Source organism: Echinops telfairi, unplaced genomic scaffold (assembly GCF_000313985.2).
Source record: "Echinops telfairi isolate 266 unplaced genomic scaffold, ASM31398v2 ScPeMD7_3533;HRSCAF=4204_1, whole genome shotgun sequence".
Classification (NCBI taxonomy): domain Eukaryota; kingdom Metazoa; phylum Chordata; class Mammalia; order Afrosoricida; family Tenrecidae; genus Echinops; species Echinops telfairi.
The window spans coordinates 26896088-26915337 of NW_022107432.1; the positions used below are offsets into that span (position 1 = coordinate 26896088).

Below are 19250 nucleotides of genomic sequence, written 5' to 3' on the forward strand. Positions count from 1 at the left end.
CTCTATGTGGCTTCTCTGGCTCCAGAGGTCTGGTTACATCAGGGTAGGTCCGTGTGGCTTCTCCAGCTCCCAGGGTGTAGCGCAACATGTCTTGTCAGTAGAGTGTCTCTCAGGGAGTGAGTCTTGTCAGTAGAGAGTCTCCAAGGGAGTGAGCAGAGAGAGAGAAGTGTCTTCCACCTCCCAGGAGGAAAAATTCTGGAGTTCCCAGAATTCCCAGGGGAAGGCCATGCCCACACAGAGGCCACATTGACTATGACCTGATTGACAGGCTAGACTCCACCACTACACTCTCAGTCCTCAAATTGACACCAGATTATGTAACTCCCACAGTCATCCTTTTCCTACACCTGGCCAACGGTGCTTTAGCACTTGAGGGAGTTCAGCACACAGCTAAACTTACTGAAGATAGGGATTTCATCCAAGGAGTTTCTCTATAGCGCAAATGATACAGGGACCGCATGTTTGCTTACGCACATGCTTCCGTACTTACATACTTGCTGTATCTGTGCAGCCCACCACTGTGTGGCCCCTACGCACAACACAGGCAGCTCTTGAACTTGAAATGTGGCTGCTCTGAATTAACCTATGTTAGGAGTATAATTGGTAGCTTTACCTTTTGTCACTCTTATTTAATAAAGGTTTCTTGATTTTGCCTGCACTACCTTTTGACTTGTCCATACATACACCCCCCCACCTCCATCCCTATTTCATATCACATCTCTTTTCATCATAAGTGCACACCGGAGTGGTAGCACTTGAAGCCATGACAGAGACAGTCCCCATCGGATCTCTGTGATCCCAACATCTTTTGCTATATCCTGTAAGAAGTAGCCCATAATTAATACATCGTGCACTTTTTTGAAGGGGGCATCTGCCCGCTGATGTGCGCATGCTACATACTTAGTTACTGTGACTTCAGGGAAACTGACTTAAGCCAGACTTCAGAAAGCAACTCTTTGCTGAAACATTTTATTCAACATGGGGCTCTGTTGGATTGAGGAACAACCGACCCCATTGCTATCTTTTGGCTTCATGCCGAAGCCGTGCTTGAATTACGGAGCCACAAACAGAGCATCTAAACCTATGCCTATTGGGGAAAAACCAGAACGGAAACGGAAACCACCATTTGCTTATTTTCATGTCTCTGCATTCTTCCCTCTGAGTCAGAAATATTGGCTTTCCCATTTAAAAGAAAGAAATGAGCAATGGTATAGTTTGGAGAGAAATATTTAAGCATCTGAAGGGATGTTCTCCCCTCAAGCAAATCGTGTAATCAATAAATATCGTAAATGTGTGGAGCGGCGGGCTGTGTTATGGTGCTCACAGGTGTGGTGGGCGGAGAGAGCCGAGCATGGCAAACACCGTGGAGAAGAAGGCAGGGAGAGGAGGATCATGAGGAGCCACAAAGGCAGTGATGGCATGACCAGAAAGGCACCTTGGAAGCCAAGACCGGAGGAGATGGAGAAGCAGCCGCTTGGTTCTTAGCTCGGTTCTCAGCGGTCAGAGGATTTCAGGGAGAGGGAAGAGTGTGTGGGAAAGTACCTGGCATGTTGAGCAGCGGGATCTGTGGGACTAGCGAGGGACAGAGGAGAAGAGAATGAAAGTGGTAGTAGGCTCAGGGACAGGGCAGATCCTAAAGGCCTTTAACTATGATTGCAAGGTTTTAGGCTTTTCCCCAAGTGTGGCAGGAAGGCCATGGAGGCTTCTAATGGAGGAGTGAAATAATCTCACGTTTTCCCAGGCTCCCTTGTGGAGATAAGTACCAACAGACAAGGCCTGGGGGTAGGGGTGGGGTGGGGCAGTTAGGCTATTTCAGCAACCCCAGCTTGCCGCAGGGTGTTAGCAGTGGACATCCTGGGAAAGAGTTGGACTGTAAGATCAGAGTTGATAGGATGCACTGATGAGTTGGGGATAGAGTGCAATAGAAGGAGAGCCCAAGAACTGAACGCTTGGAAGGATGGCCTTTTCTGTTGCTGGCGTGAGGAAAGGGGAGCCCTCGCAGTGTGGTGGTTAGACATTGGGCTGCGAATGGCATGGTCAGCAATTTGAAATCACTAATAGCTCGGAGGGAGGAAGACTCGACTTTCTACTCCTGCAAACAGTCTCAGGAACCCACAGGGGTTTGCTGTGGGTCAGCATTGACTGGGTGGTAGTGAGTTTGTTTTTTAGGGGAGGTGAGGAAAAGGGGGCCCAGCGGCTTTGTGAGTTAAACACCAGACTACTCATCTCAAAGTCGGTAGTTCCATCCCACCAGCTACGCCACGAGAGAAAAAGGAAGCTGTCTGTTCCCCTAAAGACTTACAGTCTCAGAAACCTTAAGCCTCAGCTTGAATCTGTCCTGAAGGATCAGACCCAACCCAATGGCAGTGAGTTCCGGTTTGGGATGAGGAAGACTACAGGGAGAACAGGTTTGGTGAGGGAGGTGATCAGAACACTTTCCGTCTGAAGTGGATTTTAGACAAAGGCACTAACCATTCTCTGATACACGCAGGACCTCCTGGGAACCAAGAAATCGAAGTTACGCCGCAAAACATGTTATTGATTAGCTTCAGCAACATCAGGAAATGACTTTGTCCGTGTCGGCCTCTACTTCTTCCTCGGCAAAAGATTAGACGGAATTTTATTAAAATCCTGTCTAACGCTGCAATTTTATTTTTCGCCTCAGTGGTTTTCGGAAGATTGCTGATCATAATGCCTTTTCAGATTACTGTGTGACTACATTGCAGAAAATGAAATATTTTTTGATGATGATATTTGATGTTTAATATGCATCATGTGATTTATTGTAAACATTGGTGCGGGGGAAAAAAAAATCTCCATTTCTAAAATGTGTCGGGGAAAAGCCAATAAATGGAGCCCGTCTCCAGGGCTGGTCGTTCTATTGCCTGTTATTTTAAATAGGGGAGGATGTAATTTTTCCTCAACGAATTCAATATGCTTTATCGGTATTGTATTAAAATTATATTCTCCCCAAATTTAAACCTTGTTAGAAGTGCCTGCTACATTGTCGGCACTCAATACTGGTTTGTGGAATGAATAGCTCTATTAGTGATTGAAAGTGCTCCAATTAATTTTGGATAAAGTACCTTTCGGCACAGGTTTTGTGCCTGATGCAATGATCTTGCTGAAAACTCCATCATCTCTTTGGCTCATACCCAACCCAACACACTGCTGGCCTGGCTAGAACAGAGTTGAGCTCCTTCCAAGTCTTTGCAAATCTTTCTGGAAGTAGACTGTCTTGGCCTTTCCATTAGCACTTTACCACTGCCCCGTCTTACCATGCCTCCCTTTTGGTGCCCGCGGTTGTATAGAGAATCCATTTTGCGTCTGAAAGAATGGGTAATGACAAGGAAGAATAACTGACGGATGCACTCAGTTATCATCCCCCGAAACACTGCCAACAATTGTGTTCCGATGTTGTTGTTGTCAGTGCTCTGAGGAACAAGTGGGCAGCCAGGGCCCCTGCTATCTCAGGTCCCAGGCTGTAATACACCCACAGGGTTCTGAGGAGTGTTGTGGGCGCAAGGTACATTCCCTAAACTTTGTGGTCTGAAATATTGTCTTGCGTGCTAACTGCCACAGTATCCAGACTACCTTAGAATCTCTCTTTGTATGACTTTCACCCGTTTGTTTCTATGAACGGGGTGGGGGCGAGGAGGGATCGGCTCCAGGGATCTTTTGAAGTTCATGTTGGCTAAAGACGGTTTCATTCCATCTTACATTTCCAGTTTAGTCCAAGACATCCTCCTGGAAGCCTCAATTGGAAAGGCAGTCCTAGAGGTCATGATTTTCAGTGTTTAATTGAACACGTGCTCTTGGATGGGCAGTCACCTGTACCTCAGAGGTTCTTCAGTTCGTCATAAAGCCACTCTCAGGGCAAGTGTTTGTTTGAAAGGTTTTGCTTTAAAGTTTCTTCCTCCCATTTTCATTCTGAGAATTTTAACATTTGCTGAAAAGGTGGAAGAACAGCCCAGTCCATCAGTACTCACAAACCCTTTGTGAGAGATTTGTCAATTGTTAATACTTTGCCCATTTGATTTTCTGTCTGTTGTTCTCTCTCTCCCTCCTTTTTCCTCTTCTTCCTCCTCCCCTCTCTCCCTTCCATCATGATGTTTCCATGAAGGCCTTACTAACTAGTAGCATCTTAAACCATAAAACCAAACCCCAAATGTATTGAGTCAATTCTAACTCACAGACACGCTCTAGGAAAGAGTAGATCAGCCCTTGTGGGCTTCCGAGGCAGTAACTCTGCACAGGAGCAGACAGCCTCCTCTTTCTCCCACAAGGCCACTGTTGGGTTTGAACTGCTGACCTTGAGGCTAGCAACCCAATGTGTAACCCAATGTGTTCTCCACCAGGGCTCCTCCCTGGTAGCACTTACCACACTGAAAAAATAATAGGTTGTCCGAGGATGCTTCTAAAAATTCATGGGACATTTTCGTCATCTTTTTATTCCGCTTGTTTCGTGAACTTTTGGACACACCCTCGTATGTTTCCACCACAGGTCTTCCACTGTGCTGTGATCATGTGATCATGTAAGCTTTTGGAATGGCCCTATGAGAATGACCCGGGCGCTTTAACACCTTCCCAAGCCTCTAGTCTGGCAGATGCAGACTTCTCTGTGCAGGGCTTCTCTCTTCATTTACCTTGTGACTTTTGACGAATGGTTAACAGAACAAAGCAAACCATCCTGAGGATGAAGTGGCCAATGGATAGTAGGACTCAGTGTCGAATCATTGGAGAATACATTTCAGCTCACTGTTTTCTCTCCATCGCTCTGTGCTTACAGGTCAGACACCAAGCATTTGGCAGTTATATCCTGTTCTTGGGTTTCCATTCCAGGCAGTTATCTACACTTGAATCCAGTGCCAATTGTACACACTGTCCCTCCTGAGAGCTGAAAACACACACACACACACACACACACACACACACACACACACAGTCGATTATTTGGTTCAAAGCGGCTGCAGTTTTTCAGAGGCATTTATTGTGCAGATGGTGTCAAAGCAATACTGTTTTTCCACCCATTTGCGTCCAGGAGGACAACAGCACAGTGTGCTTGGGACTACAGGGAAACATTGTGTTCAGTTAGGTAAGCCCAGTGATGTAAATTTGGAGCATGTTGCCAAGCAGATAAACAAGATTTATGAATTCAGTGGTGTTTTGAAGACTTGGCTTTGAAATATCCATCATTTTAACATTTGCAGATTTCAAAGGATTTTTGATCAGGATGCAAAGCAAGACGCCATTTTCGAAAGCATCGCCAAACCCGTGGCTGAAAGGTAGGATTTCCTCATATTTGCTCCAGTTGGCTAATGATTTTTCATCTGCTCGTCCATCCTAAAAGAATTGTGGTGATGTGCGTCAGTGTCTCACTTGTATTCACAGCCTGCAGTACCTGCAATGGTGATCCCTTCTGTACAGATAGCCCCTGACTCAGACCTGTGGTCATCTCATAGAGACCCTGTAGGACAGGGTGGCACTGCTCCTGTGGGTTTCCAAGACTAGAAATCTCTCCTGGAGCAGAAAGCCTCCTATTTCTCCCACAGAGCTGCAACTCTGACTGTGACTCAATGGTAGTGTGTTCATTTTTAATTTTTTGATACTTTTTTGGGTCTGCTTGTATTATTTCGATGCTGAGCCTCAACACAAACTAGCAAAGGACAGCATAGCTATTAGTGTTCCCATTTTCAAAGCTATGTGAATAGGATCTCAGAGATGATGTGACATTGTTGAGGGTGGTAGGGCGATTGATGGTAGAGTCTCAGATGGGTTTCTGTTCATTCCAATGATCTTTCCTCTGTACAGCGTTTCAAACACGATTGGATGATAAAGGATGAGGTATACCCCGGGGAGGCTTAATACTGGTTGGCCCATGGCGACTCTACCTCAGGGTAATAACTAATTGGCTCTTAGCTTCCTAGGTGCCTTTTGTTCCTGTGTAGCCAGATAGTTCCAGGCTGCTGACTATTAGAACCACACTCATCTGAGAATAAGGGATAAGCCAGAGTGTCAATTTACTAATCTGAGGAGGCTTCAAAAACTCTGTGGGAAAGTAGGAATGAAAAAAACAAACAAACATGACCATGACATTTTTCCATGGGCTTTTTGAATCCCCCTTGGATATAATAAGGGGTCATGGTGCCACTGTTGGATAAAGTCTGGAATTCAAACCCACGGCCCGCTCTGAGGGAGGAAGATGAGGCTCTCTGCTTTTGCAAAGACGTACAGCCTCAGAAGCTGCCTGGGCTGCAGGGCAGTGGGTTCATGTATCATGGCAACTTCCCCTCGGGAGCAGACGCTGACGCAAGCCCTCTGGTAAATCCACTCTTCTCTTGTCAAGAATCAGTGGGAAATGACCACTCATAATAAATGGTCCTAGAACCGTTGGGGTGATTTTAGTGACTTCATAACCTTCAGGTATACCCATCCTTATGAGGAAAGGATGTCCATGTATATTTGGTACATACTTATACACACCCAGATGGATATACACGTGTATCCAATTTTTGATCCATGCATCAGTGTATCCTTCCCTGTGGCTGAAAGCATGTTGCCACAGTCTGTCCCTCATCCTCCTGTTTTGTGAAATGTAACTCAAAAGAAGCCATTCTCGCTTAGCACCATATTCCCACTGGATCAAACACAACCAAGGATGTACAACACTTATGCTATTTTAGGAATACTCACAAGCCAAGATGCTCACAAACGTAAAGAATCTGGGTCGCTTTGGGTGCCAGGGATTTGTGAAATCTCCTTCCTTTTTGTAATCATTTGAGTTTGTCTTTTTTTCAGATAGCTGGTCACATCTGTTTTATTTTGAAACTTCCTAAAGTTTTTCAGGTAGAGAACCATCCTTTGTTTTCAGCATGACTGGTTTTTGCATCCATTCCTGCCCACCCCTCCCACCTTGATTCCACTTCCCCTTCCAGCCACTGCCCTTTTGTTTCTGTATAGCCTTTTGTCTGCTTTTCCTTATGGGAAGTGTCATTGGAAATAATATGACATTGGTGATTCACTGGGCTGCCAACCACAAGGTCAGTAGTTTGAAACTACCAGCTGCTCTGTGAGAGAAAGATGAGGCTTTCTACTCCCGAAACAGTGACGACAGTGACCCCTGGCCCAGTTTTTCTCTTGAGCCCCGTGCCTGAGGCACACCTCACTGAGGTTGCTGTTGCCAAAGCCAATGGCTTCCATTTGCTAAATCCAATACTGGTAACTTCTCAGTCCTTCTGCTATTTGATATGCCTGTGATTTGGCACAGCTGACAACTCCATCCACCTTGAAATACTTTCTTCACTTGGCTTCTGAGATGCTACCCTGTCTTGTCCCCCCCCACCCTCCCATGTCACTAGAAACTCCATCTCCGTTACTTTACTTGGCTTAAAGTGTATAGATTTGTCATTGGCTCTTACAGTCTCTCTGCCTGGAATCCTCTTCCTTCCGAAATCTGCCAGATCGATTCCTCATGCAACTTGAGGCTTTTGCTTATTTGTCTGCTTTCCAAGAAGGACATCCATGATTTGCTACTCTGTTGAAAATTTCATTCCCATCACACTTCCCTGTTTCCCTCTAGCATTCAGTACCATACGCTATAGAGTTTGACTATTAGTTCATTTTATCTGTCTTCCCCTTCTGCTGTAGCGAAGGCTGCATGACGTCAGGGGATTCATAGTCAAGGACACCCAACTCCATGGTGACAAGTGCAGTGTCCCTCTTATTCCAGAGTTCTTAGGGGAGGACTCATCGGAGCAGAGCACAGACCAGACCAGATGGGACATTTGCTACTTCAATGGGACAGGGAGGAGCAAAAGAGCACACATCCTGATCAGAGCTATAGAGGTAGGCTCCCAACCAGAGGATTAGCTTACCTTCAGTACATCCCAATGTATGGCTTGGGAGGAGAACACCTAAATTCCTCTCTCTTGGGATTACATACTAATCAGACACCCATGTCTACATGCCAAATAGCATGTAGAGAGAATAGGTGGAGGGGGCCAGTGAAAGGGAGTAAAAGAGGGTAAAGAACAAAACCGAACCCAAAAAATTATGCCTGGTGGAGTTGATTTTGACTCATAGTGACCCAATAGGACAGAGTAGAACTGTCCCATTGGGTGTCCAAGGCTGTCCAAGTTTTTCAGAAGCAAACGGCTCCGTCTTTCCTCCACGGAGAAGCTGGTGGTTTTGAACTACTGATATTTTCTTTAATGGGCAAGTACTTACCCTTAGACTCCTTAATAAAAGTGGAAGGCTCTCTCAAGCAATGGATATAATTTATTACTTCTGTTCAGAGTAGCCTAGATTTTCTGGCTGCAGCGGACAATCTTTCCTCTTTGACCCCACCGAGATAGAGTTCTGGGTTTCTTCCGAGAACAGCCATCTTCTCCTCAAGCACATACTTTACATCCATTAGCACCTAGGAAGCTGGCAAAGGGGCAATTGGATGAATAGTGGTACAGTGGACCGTGTGTTGGACTGCTAACCACAAGGTCTTCAGTTCAAAACCACCAGCTGCTCCATGGGAGAAAGGTGAAGCTCTCTGCTCTGTAGAGATTTATAGTCTTGGAAACCCTCAAGAGCAGTTCTACTCTGGCCAACAGGGTCACTTTGAGTAGGAATCGAGTTAATAGCAGTTAACTTGTTTTTTTCGTTTGTTTTTGTTTTTAAGTGAATTCAGGGACAAGATTACAGAAATTAAAGACAAGAGCATTTTTTATCTCAGCAGCTCAAGCTGCGCATAGGGGAACATATCTCTTATCAAAAAGACATATGTCTTTTAAAACGTTTCCTTTTTGAGACATTTCTCCCATCTTTTCATGAAATAGCCCTGTTACAATCTTAAGTAGAGTGCTAGGAAATAGAATATGCCCAACTACAGATCCTGTTATCTTTAATTGCTACCTTTTAATGGTTTGGATTTCTGATGATTACCTTAATAGTATGGAGCTGCTCTGCCCATTTTATTTCTTTTTTTCTATGTATCATAGGTTCTATAATAGTTTTCTTGATTTATTTTGGCAGTTTTATTCTTTTCTTTTGCGGTGTGGCTGTCCTGTGTTCCCTCTGAGTTGTATGCTCTACTCCAACCCTTCCAGTGCTTATGCGTTTAGCTTGCGTTCCGATACCTAAGTTTATTTATGTTTTTTCAAGACTTATTAACAGCAGTCAGTAGGCAGATGCTACATCTTATTTGATGAAAGGGAGAAGGATTTGCATCACTTGCTGAGGAAGATCTAGGATTGCAGCCTTCAGTCTGGATTGCAGCTCAAGGTAAAGAAAACAAAACAACACCTCACAACTGGACCAATGGCCAACACCACGAGAAATGGGAAAATGATTGATTCTATCGAGGATTTCATCTTCTTGGATCCACAATCAGTGCTCAGTCAGGAAATCAAATGACATACTGCATCAGGCAAATCTGTGCAGAAGACCTCTAGGAAGTGTTCAAGAGCAGCATGTCCACTTTGAGGACTAGGGTGCACTGATGGAAGCCACAGTATTTTCAATGGCCACATATGCACATGAGAGTTGGATAATGAATAAGGAAGACAACAGAAAAATGGACACATTTGCATTAACGTGTTGTTGAAGAATATTGAAAATGGAGTACCATAAGAACAAACAAATCTGCCTCGGAAGAAGAACTGCCAGATGTGTCTTAAAACTGAGGCTGGAAAACCTGGTCTCTTTTACTTTAGTCATAGTATCAGGAAAGATCAATCCCTGTGGAAGGATATCCTGCTTGATAAAGTAGAGGGTCAGTGCATGAATGGAAGACCCTCGGTGAGATAGATTCACCCAAGGGTCCAGCAGAGGCTCAAACTGAACAATTGTGAAGATAGCGCACCATGTAGACAGAAAAATAAAAACAAAAAACATGCCCACTGCCACTGAGTTGATTCTGACTCATGGAGATCCTACATAGTGTTCCTGAGACTGTCTATCTTTATGGGAGTAGACAGCCTCATTGTTCTTTTATGGAGTGACTGATAGGTTTGAACCTTTGACCTTGTAGGTAGCAGCTCAAAATCTAAATCATGATGCAACCGGGGCACCTTACGTATGGAATACAGAGAGAGAAGTGGACTCTGCTGATCCTCAGCCAGGTTGTTGTTGTTCGATGCTGCTGAATCGGTTCCAAAGGACAGTGAACCCATGTCTGACAGCACAAACACGGCCTGGGGCGGCACCATTCCCACAATTGTTGTGGTTGTGCCCATGTTGTAGCCACGATGCCAATCCACCTTGCTGAGGGTCTTCATTTATTTGCATTGACCCTTTACTTTACCAAATGCAATGGCTTTGTCCAGGGTCTCTCCTGCTAACACGTTCAAAGTGTGTGAGGCCAAATCTTGCCTCCCTTGCTTCTAAGAGATGTTCTTCCAGTGCAGACTTGCTGTTCCAATATAGTCCTATTAGTGCTGGGGCGTAAGTGTGGGATTCGTCACTGCACAGTTGATGGCTCTCACTGTCCATAGCAGCCTTCCACAAGCCAAGTGCTTATGAATTTAAGCCACACAATTACCGCACAATTATTTTTCAAAAGTAAAAGACAAAAAAAAAAAAGGGCTCAACTACTGGCCACAAAACAGCCTGACCAGAAGATTTGTTTACAAACATGTGTCTGTGCTTAGCTCCACTTCCTGCTACACTGAATTTACTAATAGCTTTACATATATCTGCTATGTGATATGACTGTTTTCTTAATTTTAACTTTTGAGTGTAGTATCTTAAAAAATGATTTCCAACTAAGAGAACAACTTCGTGGTTAAAAACAAGAGACCTAACATAACAGCTAACAACAAGGAAGTAGACACAAGATAAGCTGGATTCAGACGGAGCTATAGAACTAGAGATATTATTGCTGATGTTGGCTAGATCCTGGTTGGGAGAAGAGAATACCAGGAAGATGTTTACTTGTGTTTTATTGACTCTGCAAAGATATTCGACTGGGTGGGCCGTAGCAAACCATGGGTAACCTTGAGGAGAATGGGAATCCAGAATACTTCATGGTGCTTCCGCAGAACCTGTACATGAACGAACGAGACAAGGGAATACTGCATGGCCTAAAACCAGAAAAGATGTTTGACAAAGTTGTGTCCTTCTACTATACTTCCTAGCATACATCTGTGTGCTAAGAAAATAACGTGAGAAGCTGGAATACATGAAGCAGAATGCAGCACGAGGGTTGGAGGAAGACTTCTTTACAACCTGTGATGTGTAGGTAACACAGCCTTGCTGGCTGAAAGCAAGGATTTGGAGTACTTGTTGATGAAGATCAAGGACATCAGCCTTCACTATGGACAATTCAATGCCAAGAACAAAACAAATCCTCACCACTGGACTAATAAACAACATCATGGCAAATGAAATTGTCAAGGCTCTCCATCTTGCTTTGATCCAGAATCAATGCTCAGGGAATCAGCAGTCAAGTAATCAAACGTCATATTGCCTTCAGCAAGCCTATTGCACGTGACCTGTTTAACGTAGAAGATCAAGGTTGCCGTTTTGAGGATAAGGTGGGCCTAATCCAAGCCATGATATTCTCAATGCCTCATTAGCTAGTGAACATCGAACAGTGGATAAGGATGAATGTTGGTGAAAGAATATTGAAAACACTGTGGACGATCATAAGAATAAACAAATCTGTCTTGGAAGAAGGGCGGCCAGCACACACACGTCTTGGAAGCAAGGATGGCAAGACTTTGTCTTGTCTGCTTCAGTCATATTCTAGGAGAGCTGGTAAAGTGGAGGGGCAGGGCAAAGAGGAGGATCCTGGATGAGAGGCATTGACGCTGTGGCTGAAGCATACCAATTGTAAGGATGGTGATGGACTGGGCAGTGTTTTGGATTGGGTCACTTCGAGTCAGAGCCAATTCCATGTTACTTCACAACCTACAGGATGACCTTAAGGTGTTCCAACAAGATCCTCAAGAGAGAGGGAGTCCTAGGAAGGATCTTCAAAAAGTTAGTGGAAAATCTCCATGATCTTTAATTCCATTTCCCCATGGGCTCGTGTAGTCATTACAGCTACCCCACTGATTTATTTGGAGAGAACACCAGCAGTCTAGTTAACAAGCAGACACCATAGATGCAGGTTGATGGTTTCAGGTCCATCGTTGAAGAAGTCCCTGAGTGGCATAGATAGTTAAGTGCTGGATATTACTAACTGTGAAGGCTGGCACCTTGAACCCAACCAGACTAAGGCTTCACACTACGGATCTCAAAGGCTGTGACCTTGAAACCCTATGGGACAGTTCTACTCTGCACACATGGGGTTGGATGAGTCTGAATCCTCTGGTTTGGTTTGGGTTTGGCCCATCATTGGGTGAGAGTTGCTCGCATGCTTGAATGGGCACAGTTAATTCCTTGACTTTTTCCAGCTTGACTTGAGCACAAATCAAATAAGCTCCCGCAGGAAGGGAAACATCTGAGATGTTTTCAGTTAGAAGCCGTCATCATGAATGTGAACAGGGAATCCAGAGCACGTAGTGGCAAGGGCACAGGATCCTTCAACTTCAGTATATCCACGTTTCCCCACTTGCAGCCTGAAAATGTCCAGGCTTCGCTTCCTGAGCATTATCTCAATAGCAAAAGAGTTCAAAAAACAAACAAAAATGAAAAAGCAATCCCGACGAGGCACAATATCCAGTGTTATTTGTATGTGAGACTGGGTTATCTCTGTGAGACCGGGGTATCTCTATCTGAGACTGGGTTACAAAATACGGAGATTCTGGGATGGAGAAGAGAAATCCTCTGCTTTTTGGGTTGGTGGAGGACTCTCTTTCTTTCCTTCCAGCATTCTAAAATTCACATTCTCAGTGGTATCATTTTGCCCATAAAGGATAGTAGGCCATTCCTCCCATTTGTAAATAATTCAATACATGTTTACAGGTTTTTATTGTTATTTCCCAGCCATCCCATGCATGTTCCCAGCCCAGGACCTTTGTACTTGTTTCTTCTGCCTGCCTCCTCTCCTCTCCGATCTGTTTCTGGTGGATCCCTCTGGCCCTTCAGGCCCCTGCTCAAGTACTTTCTCAGTGAGACCTTTCTTGATCCCCTACGTGAAACAACAGCCCCTCACCCACACTCACCCCTTACCATGTTCTCATGTTCTTCACGGTATCGTCATCAGTTAGCACACTATCCGTACAGACTCACCTCACTCAGCTGCACTTCCCAGACGTGGCATCGTTTGCACATGGGAAGATTCACGGCCACCCTGCCTCCGGTACGTCTGTTGGCCCCATTTTCCCCAACAGCAGGTTCTTCCTTTGTTTCTCTGTCACATTTGGTTAATTCTCACAATATATCATTTTCTTCCATAAGGCTATTACACACTTAATAGGCTACCCACCAACAACCAAACCCAGAGCCAGCAAGTTGATGCCAACTCACCTCAGCCCTGTGGGGCAAAGTAGAACTGCTATGGTTTGCAGGAGTGTCCGTCTTCACGGAACCAGACTGCCTCATCTTCCTCTTGTTCGTAGACTACAGTGTGGAGGGAACACTGCTTGTATAGGCAGTGGGAAACCCCTCACCCACCCCCCACGAAATAATTCACCTGACTTGCTTTATTGCAATAATCAGTTTATCATGGCAGTCTGGAGCGAACCTTCAATATCTCCGAGGAATGCCTTTACGCGGGGTTTACCTGCTAAGTGGTTCATTCTCTACCTCTGCCCACTACAATGTGCATTTTAAGAAGGCCAGGACTCCTTATCTTGGTTCACAGCTGTCTCCTCCACTCTTAGAATAGTGCCAGGCGGGTACACATAGTCAAATCTTAATGGATATTTGTTCGATGAAAGAATGAGCAGGTGGGGACTGTCTCGTAGGACCTGTCATTTTCCTTCTGGATAAAGGTATTTGTGGGCTTTATTATAAAAGGAGTTTGTACTTTTGTTCCCTTCTGAAGAATTTCTTGTTTTGGACAGAGGCCTTTTCCAATGAATCTAAATAAACTTTTAGATGCTTGTCTTTCGAGGAAGCCAGTGGTTGTCACAGTGTGTGTCCCCGGGCCAGAAGCATCAATACCTGATGGATGCTCTCATTTGGAATTCACTGACAGAGGGTCGCATGGCCTTTGTCTGGAAAAGATGTATGTTCAGAGATCTGTGAGATACTCTGAATAGTGGTCACATTCTAAATTGGTTTGTGTTTGTTTTTCATGGATCCCCTAGCCTCTCGTTGACAGCCAAGTAGATTCAACTCAGAGAGACCGTGGGACAGACTAGAGGTGCTCTTGTGGGCTCCTGAGACTGCCGCTCGTCGTGGCAGTAGAAAGCCTCTTCTTTCTCCCACAGGGTGGTTGGGAATCTCCAGCTGCTGATATTTTAGTTAGCAGCCCAGTGCTTGTCCCATTATGCCACCAAGGGTTAGCTATTTCTACATTCAGTTAAGGCACCCCGCCCTAAAACTACGGATGGTTTTGTGGGCGTGCATCACAAATAGCTGCACAGGGCCTGGGATTGAAGGGGTTCCGAGCTGAGTTCATGCCTTGTTGTTGCCCTCTCGAAATTCTTAATTGTTTCTGCACAAAGGATTCTGCCTTTTCATTTCGTACCGGGCACTGTACCTAAAACACACAGATAGTTAGTTACAGAGCCCTGAGAAAGTGCCGCAGGATAGTCTCGATTAGGATTTATGTTTTCAAGGAATTAAGACATTTGCTCTCAAGAAATAATTCTGGAAGGCTATACAGCACAGTGATTGGGTTTGTAGCCATACTGTAGGTTCACATCCCACTTTTAGACAGGATTTGTGTTAGCAACACTCACAGGTTACTTAGTCTTTCTGCATCTGTTGTTGTTGTTTTCCTTTGTTACCTGTGAGTGTAGAATGTGATCTTGTAATCCTACCCCACTGTATTGCCATGGTTATCAAATGAACCATACGTGCAAAACATGAAGAGCCGCGTGAGCTCATAGCATGTGCTCAATACGTGTTAGCCATCATCCCTTTTTGGCTTCCTACCATTTTTACAGAAAAGTAGTTTTCATTTTTTTAATAAATAATTTTATTGGGGGGTCTTATATATATTACAACAATGCATACATCCGTTATATCAAGTGGAAATGTATAAATGTTGCCATCAACAATTTCAAAACATTGTCTTTCTTTATGAGCCCTTTGCTATTAGCTCCTCTTTATCCCCTCCCCCCCGCCACCCTCTTGAACCCTTAATATCTTTTGTATTGTTATTATTATTTAAACATATCTTACACCGCCCTTTCTATCCCTACATCTGCCATCCTGGTGTTCGTCCCCCTCGAGGGGGGTCATTCTGCCATCATTGCCATCTGTGCCCTCTTCCCCCCCCGTAGGAGTTTTCATTCTAATTCGAGATTTTGCCTCATTCTGATTTTCTTGCTTATGATTCCACACTTCCTACACCCAACTCTTTTTGTGTTTACTTTCTCCCGAGGTCCACATAAACAGTTCCATCACACATTCGTATTTCAGGACCCTAGGACAGTCGCAGTGATGCAAAGATCGTTTCAGTGGCTGCATATTCTCTGTACGATGCCCCCAAAGAATGATAGGCAGCAAAAGCAAAAGAATGCAGAGCTGCTTGGACATTTCTGTGGACTCAAATATGTCGTGCTTGATTACAATGGACACATTTTTTTTAAAGACTGTAAATGTAGTCATTTAAAATTATAGTTGACTAGGGCAAAAAAAGGCACACAGCCATGCATAAAATCTGTTGTTTCTAAATTGTTGGGGATGGGGTGGGGAACGTACAGTAGTAAATGTATCTACTGCATCACCATTTGCAGACCTAAGTATCTTCCTCCTTCCAAAGAGCTTTTACTTGGTCCATATCCATCTTAGCAGAATGTCAGTCGTCCTCTTCAAACTAGGGAGTTACTTCTGTGCTGGGCACGTGCTCTGGGTCAGAAGTTCTAGTGTACTTTTGAATAACGTGGGCAGATTTACTCACCAGCACTTGACAACCACAATAGGACTGTGTTAGACAGGGTTCTCTAGAGAGATAAAACCACATTGCTGATAATTTAATATATTTATTTATAAAGATAATTAGATATGTAACACAAGAAATGAACTTTTAAATTATATACAGATAAATATATAATACAAGAAATGAACAGTTAAATTATAAAGCAGTACAAATGGCTCAGTGCAGAGAGAGAGTTGTGAGACACTAGCAGTCCTTCAAGTCTAGTCTGCTGCCAGGTCTTCCTCTATTTATAGAGAGAGCTAGGCTATCTCAGCACAGCAGCCAATCACAAGGCAGGTCACCAACTGTCAGCTAGGTCACCAACTGCCAGTCCCTAGCTCCAGAGATGTCTTAAAGGGACCTCAACTTACCGCAATACAGTCCACAGGCTAGGCGTCCCACAGGTAGTGTAGCTTGTAAATTGAGGCACAGAACAAGCAAGGCAGCCGCACACTGGTCCAATGATCAAAGAGCGAGAAACAAGAAAGGTGAGGCTCACCAAGCCATTTATCTCTCCGCCCTTCAGTTAATCCCACTTGTGTTTATCGGCCAAAGGCAGCTGCACACTGGTCCAAGGATCAAAGAGCGAGAAACAAGAAAGGTGAGGCTCACCAAGCCATTTATCTCTCCGCCCTTCAGTTAATCCCACTTGTGTTTATCAGCCAGGCTGGCACAATAAACTATCTCAAGTACTGTATTCCACTTACGATCTCAACTGCACGTGTACACTGCACTTATAGGCATGCAGGTATTCTCACCTTGCATGAGAATTTCATATGGATTCCCTCAGCGTTGCACGGTAATTATTAGCCTGCGGAGCTTGGGTTAGAACTACATCTCCCCTTTCATAGTTCTTTGCTCTATAGATGGTTCTATCACAGGTGATAGGTGGGTGTTATTCAGTTTCACTTAAGTCATCCTTGATCATCTCACCAATCACTTATATGTCATGAAATCCACGGGCATTTCTCAGCCCTCATCCCATTTGGCTTTTCAGCGCCGTTTGCCCATGTTACTGCGTCCCTCCTGGCCATTAGAAATAGGAGCATGGGTTTACATCTTGGTCAGTGGAGGCAGAGCTGGGAGGTAAAAGTCAATTTTCCATTTACTTCTTTTCACTTTTTCCCTGTGCTACGGACACTCGTGTTCTCGGTGTGGTCCTTTAGCCACTTAAGATCTTCACCCACCCCCCCCACCCCCGGCTTGGGGATGGATCTGGGGCTAAAAGCATTGCCCAAATAGAAGTAAACGGAGCCCATTCAGAGGCTTGCTCTTGACAGTGTAAACTGGGCACAGCAGGCCTATAGCAGTAAGAGGAGGAGCTGACAGGTACGTGGAGATTGAAGGCCGAGTCACAATGGACTACAAGGAGATGCCCTTGGTGAGTCGGCAAAGGCTGTGGCCCAGATAGAGGAAAGAAAACAGGAGAGGAACCAAGGTAACCTAGAAGCCCTGCACCCACATGCTGCCACGGTCTCACAATTGTCTTCTACCCCTTCATGCTTTGTTCACTGGGACCAAATACATCAAATTAGTCAGTGTTACAGACTGTGCGTATATGTACTCTACTTTGCGTACACCTAATGCTTGCTCAAGTAAAGAGAAAATAACAGAAATTTATATGTCCTGAAAGGGACAGTTGAGTTCATCGAATTGAATGCTTGAATTGGAGGGAAATGCAAGATTTATCCTTTTTAATGCTGACTTCAAATTAAGCATCTCATGTCACTTTTCTTTTCAAAACCTTCCAAATGGCTCCCCATCCAACTTCGAGCAAAGACTCAGCTCCTTTTGGTGCCCTGGAAGCAGGAATGGCTCTATGGGCAAGCAGTCCGAACAGGCCCAGCAATAAGAAGGCTCCCACACTTTGTTTCATGCTCTGCAGCTGCCATCTTGAAATTCTGGGTGATTTTAACTTGGAACTTGTGTTTTATAAATCAAGACCACTGGCACAGCAGACGTATGCCTGAACATGTGGAACTTGTACATGTGGTTGTGTTCTTGCTGTAGTTTGCTCTCATACTGACTCAATCAGGCAATCCAGGCAGATCTGAGTATATACATGCTGTGGGACAGTCCAAGGCACCAAGGCAGATCTAGACCCCAACTGGTACCAGTAACTGCAGCAGCATTGGCAAAGGCTTGGAGTGGACTTCCCTGGGGACAGCTCCAGATCCCTGTGGTGCATGGAAATAAACCTCTGTCATGAGGACTTGGAAAAGAATTGCTAATACTCAGGAAAAAGCTCTATTAGTAAACTACTACACATTGAAGATAATACATATGAGTATTACAGTAAAGCATATTTGGGACAACTACTATTTGTATTAGTTTCCTAGGCTTGTTAAAACTAAGTGCCATAAACAAGGTCACTTATAAGAACAGACATACACCAGGCTTGGAAAGGGAAATGTGGGTAAATGACTTAAAAATCCACAAGGGCAGTTCTACCCTGTTTTACAGGATCGCTCTGAGTTGAATTGACTGGATGGCAGTGAACTTGAGTACATTCATGTTGGACTAGGATGCACATTATTACAGTGTGGCAAAAGGTCAACTTACTTAGTAACATCTCTAAGGTCCTATTTCCAAACAAGGTCACATTCACGGTTACCAAGAGTTAGAACTTCCACGTAGATTTTTTTGAGAACCCAATTCAATCCATGAAAATAATTCTCAAAGAACTTTGAATTTATAGTTTTGAAAACAATTGTCACATTGCAAAAATACCTGCAATCTTAGGAATAGAAATTAAATATAAAAATCATTGTGTTCAATTGGGAGAGAATGCTATTTATATATGAAGCTTCAGATGAACCAATGACTAATGATTAGGAAACCAATTAAAAATAATTATTGTCTTTGAACTGTAGATACAGTGATTGGATGGATAGACATTTTAAACTGTGCATAAGTCATCCTGCTACTTTCAGTTTCTTGTACAACGTCCACAAGTTACAGAAGTGTCAGCAGAAGCATTACAATGCACTGTATATATTTACATGTAAAATTAAATTCAGACTTACATGGCATCGACTTGTATAAAAGAGTTGGATTTTCTTAGAAAAACTGTAAGGCTCATCAGTTTACACGTGTTAAAATTTCCTTTTGGAAATAACTCATCCGAAGTCCATCTCAGTATCGCCACAGCCTATGAAATGCTCAGCCCCACCATCAGTTGCATCAACAGAAAAGAGTTTATAATTGGAAATTACCAGAAAATATTTCTGATCATTAACTTAACTTTGGGCATCTGATTTTGCTTTCAAATACAGTGAAC

The 19250-nt window shown here is 44.1% G+C and overlaps 1 protein-coding gene across 1 annotated transcript in view; it reads left to right on the plus strand.

Moving 5' to 3' along the window:
• The window catches only part of KIF6 (kinesin family member 6), a 501761-nt gene that overhangs the window by 6659 nt on the left and 475852 nt on the right, over positions 1-19250 (plus strand). Inside the window, exon 3 of the mRNA XM_045294777.1 lies at positions 5211-5285. Coding sequence (XP_045150712.1) covers positions 5211-5285 — 75 coding nt within the window. The remainder of the gene's footprint in view (positions 1-5210; positions 5286-19250) is intronic.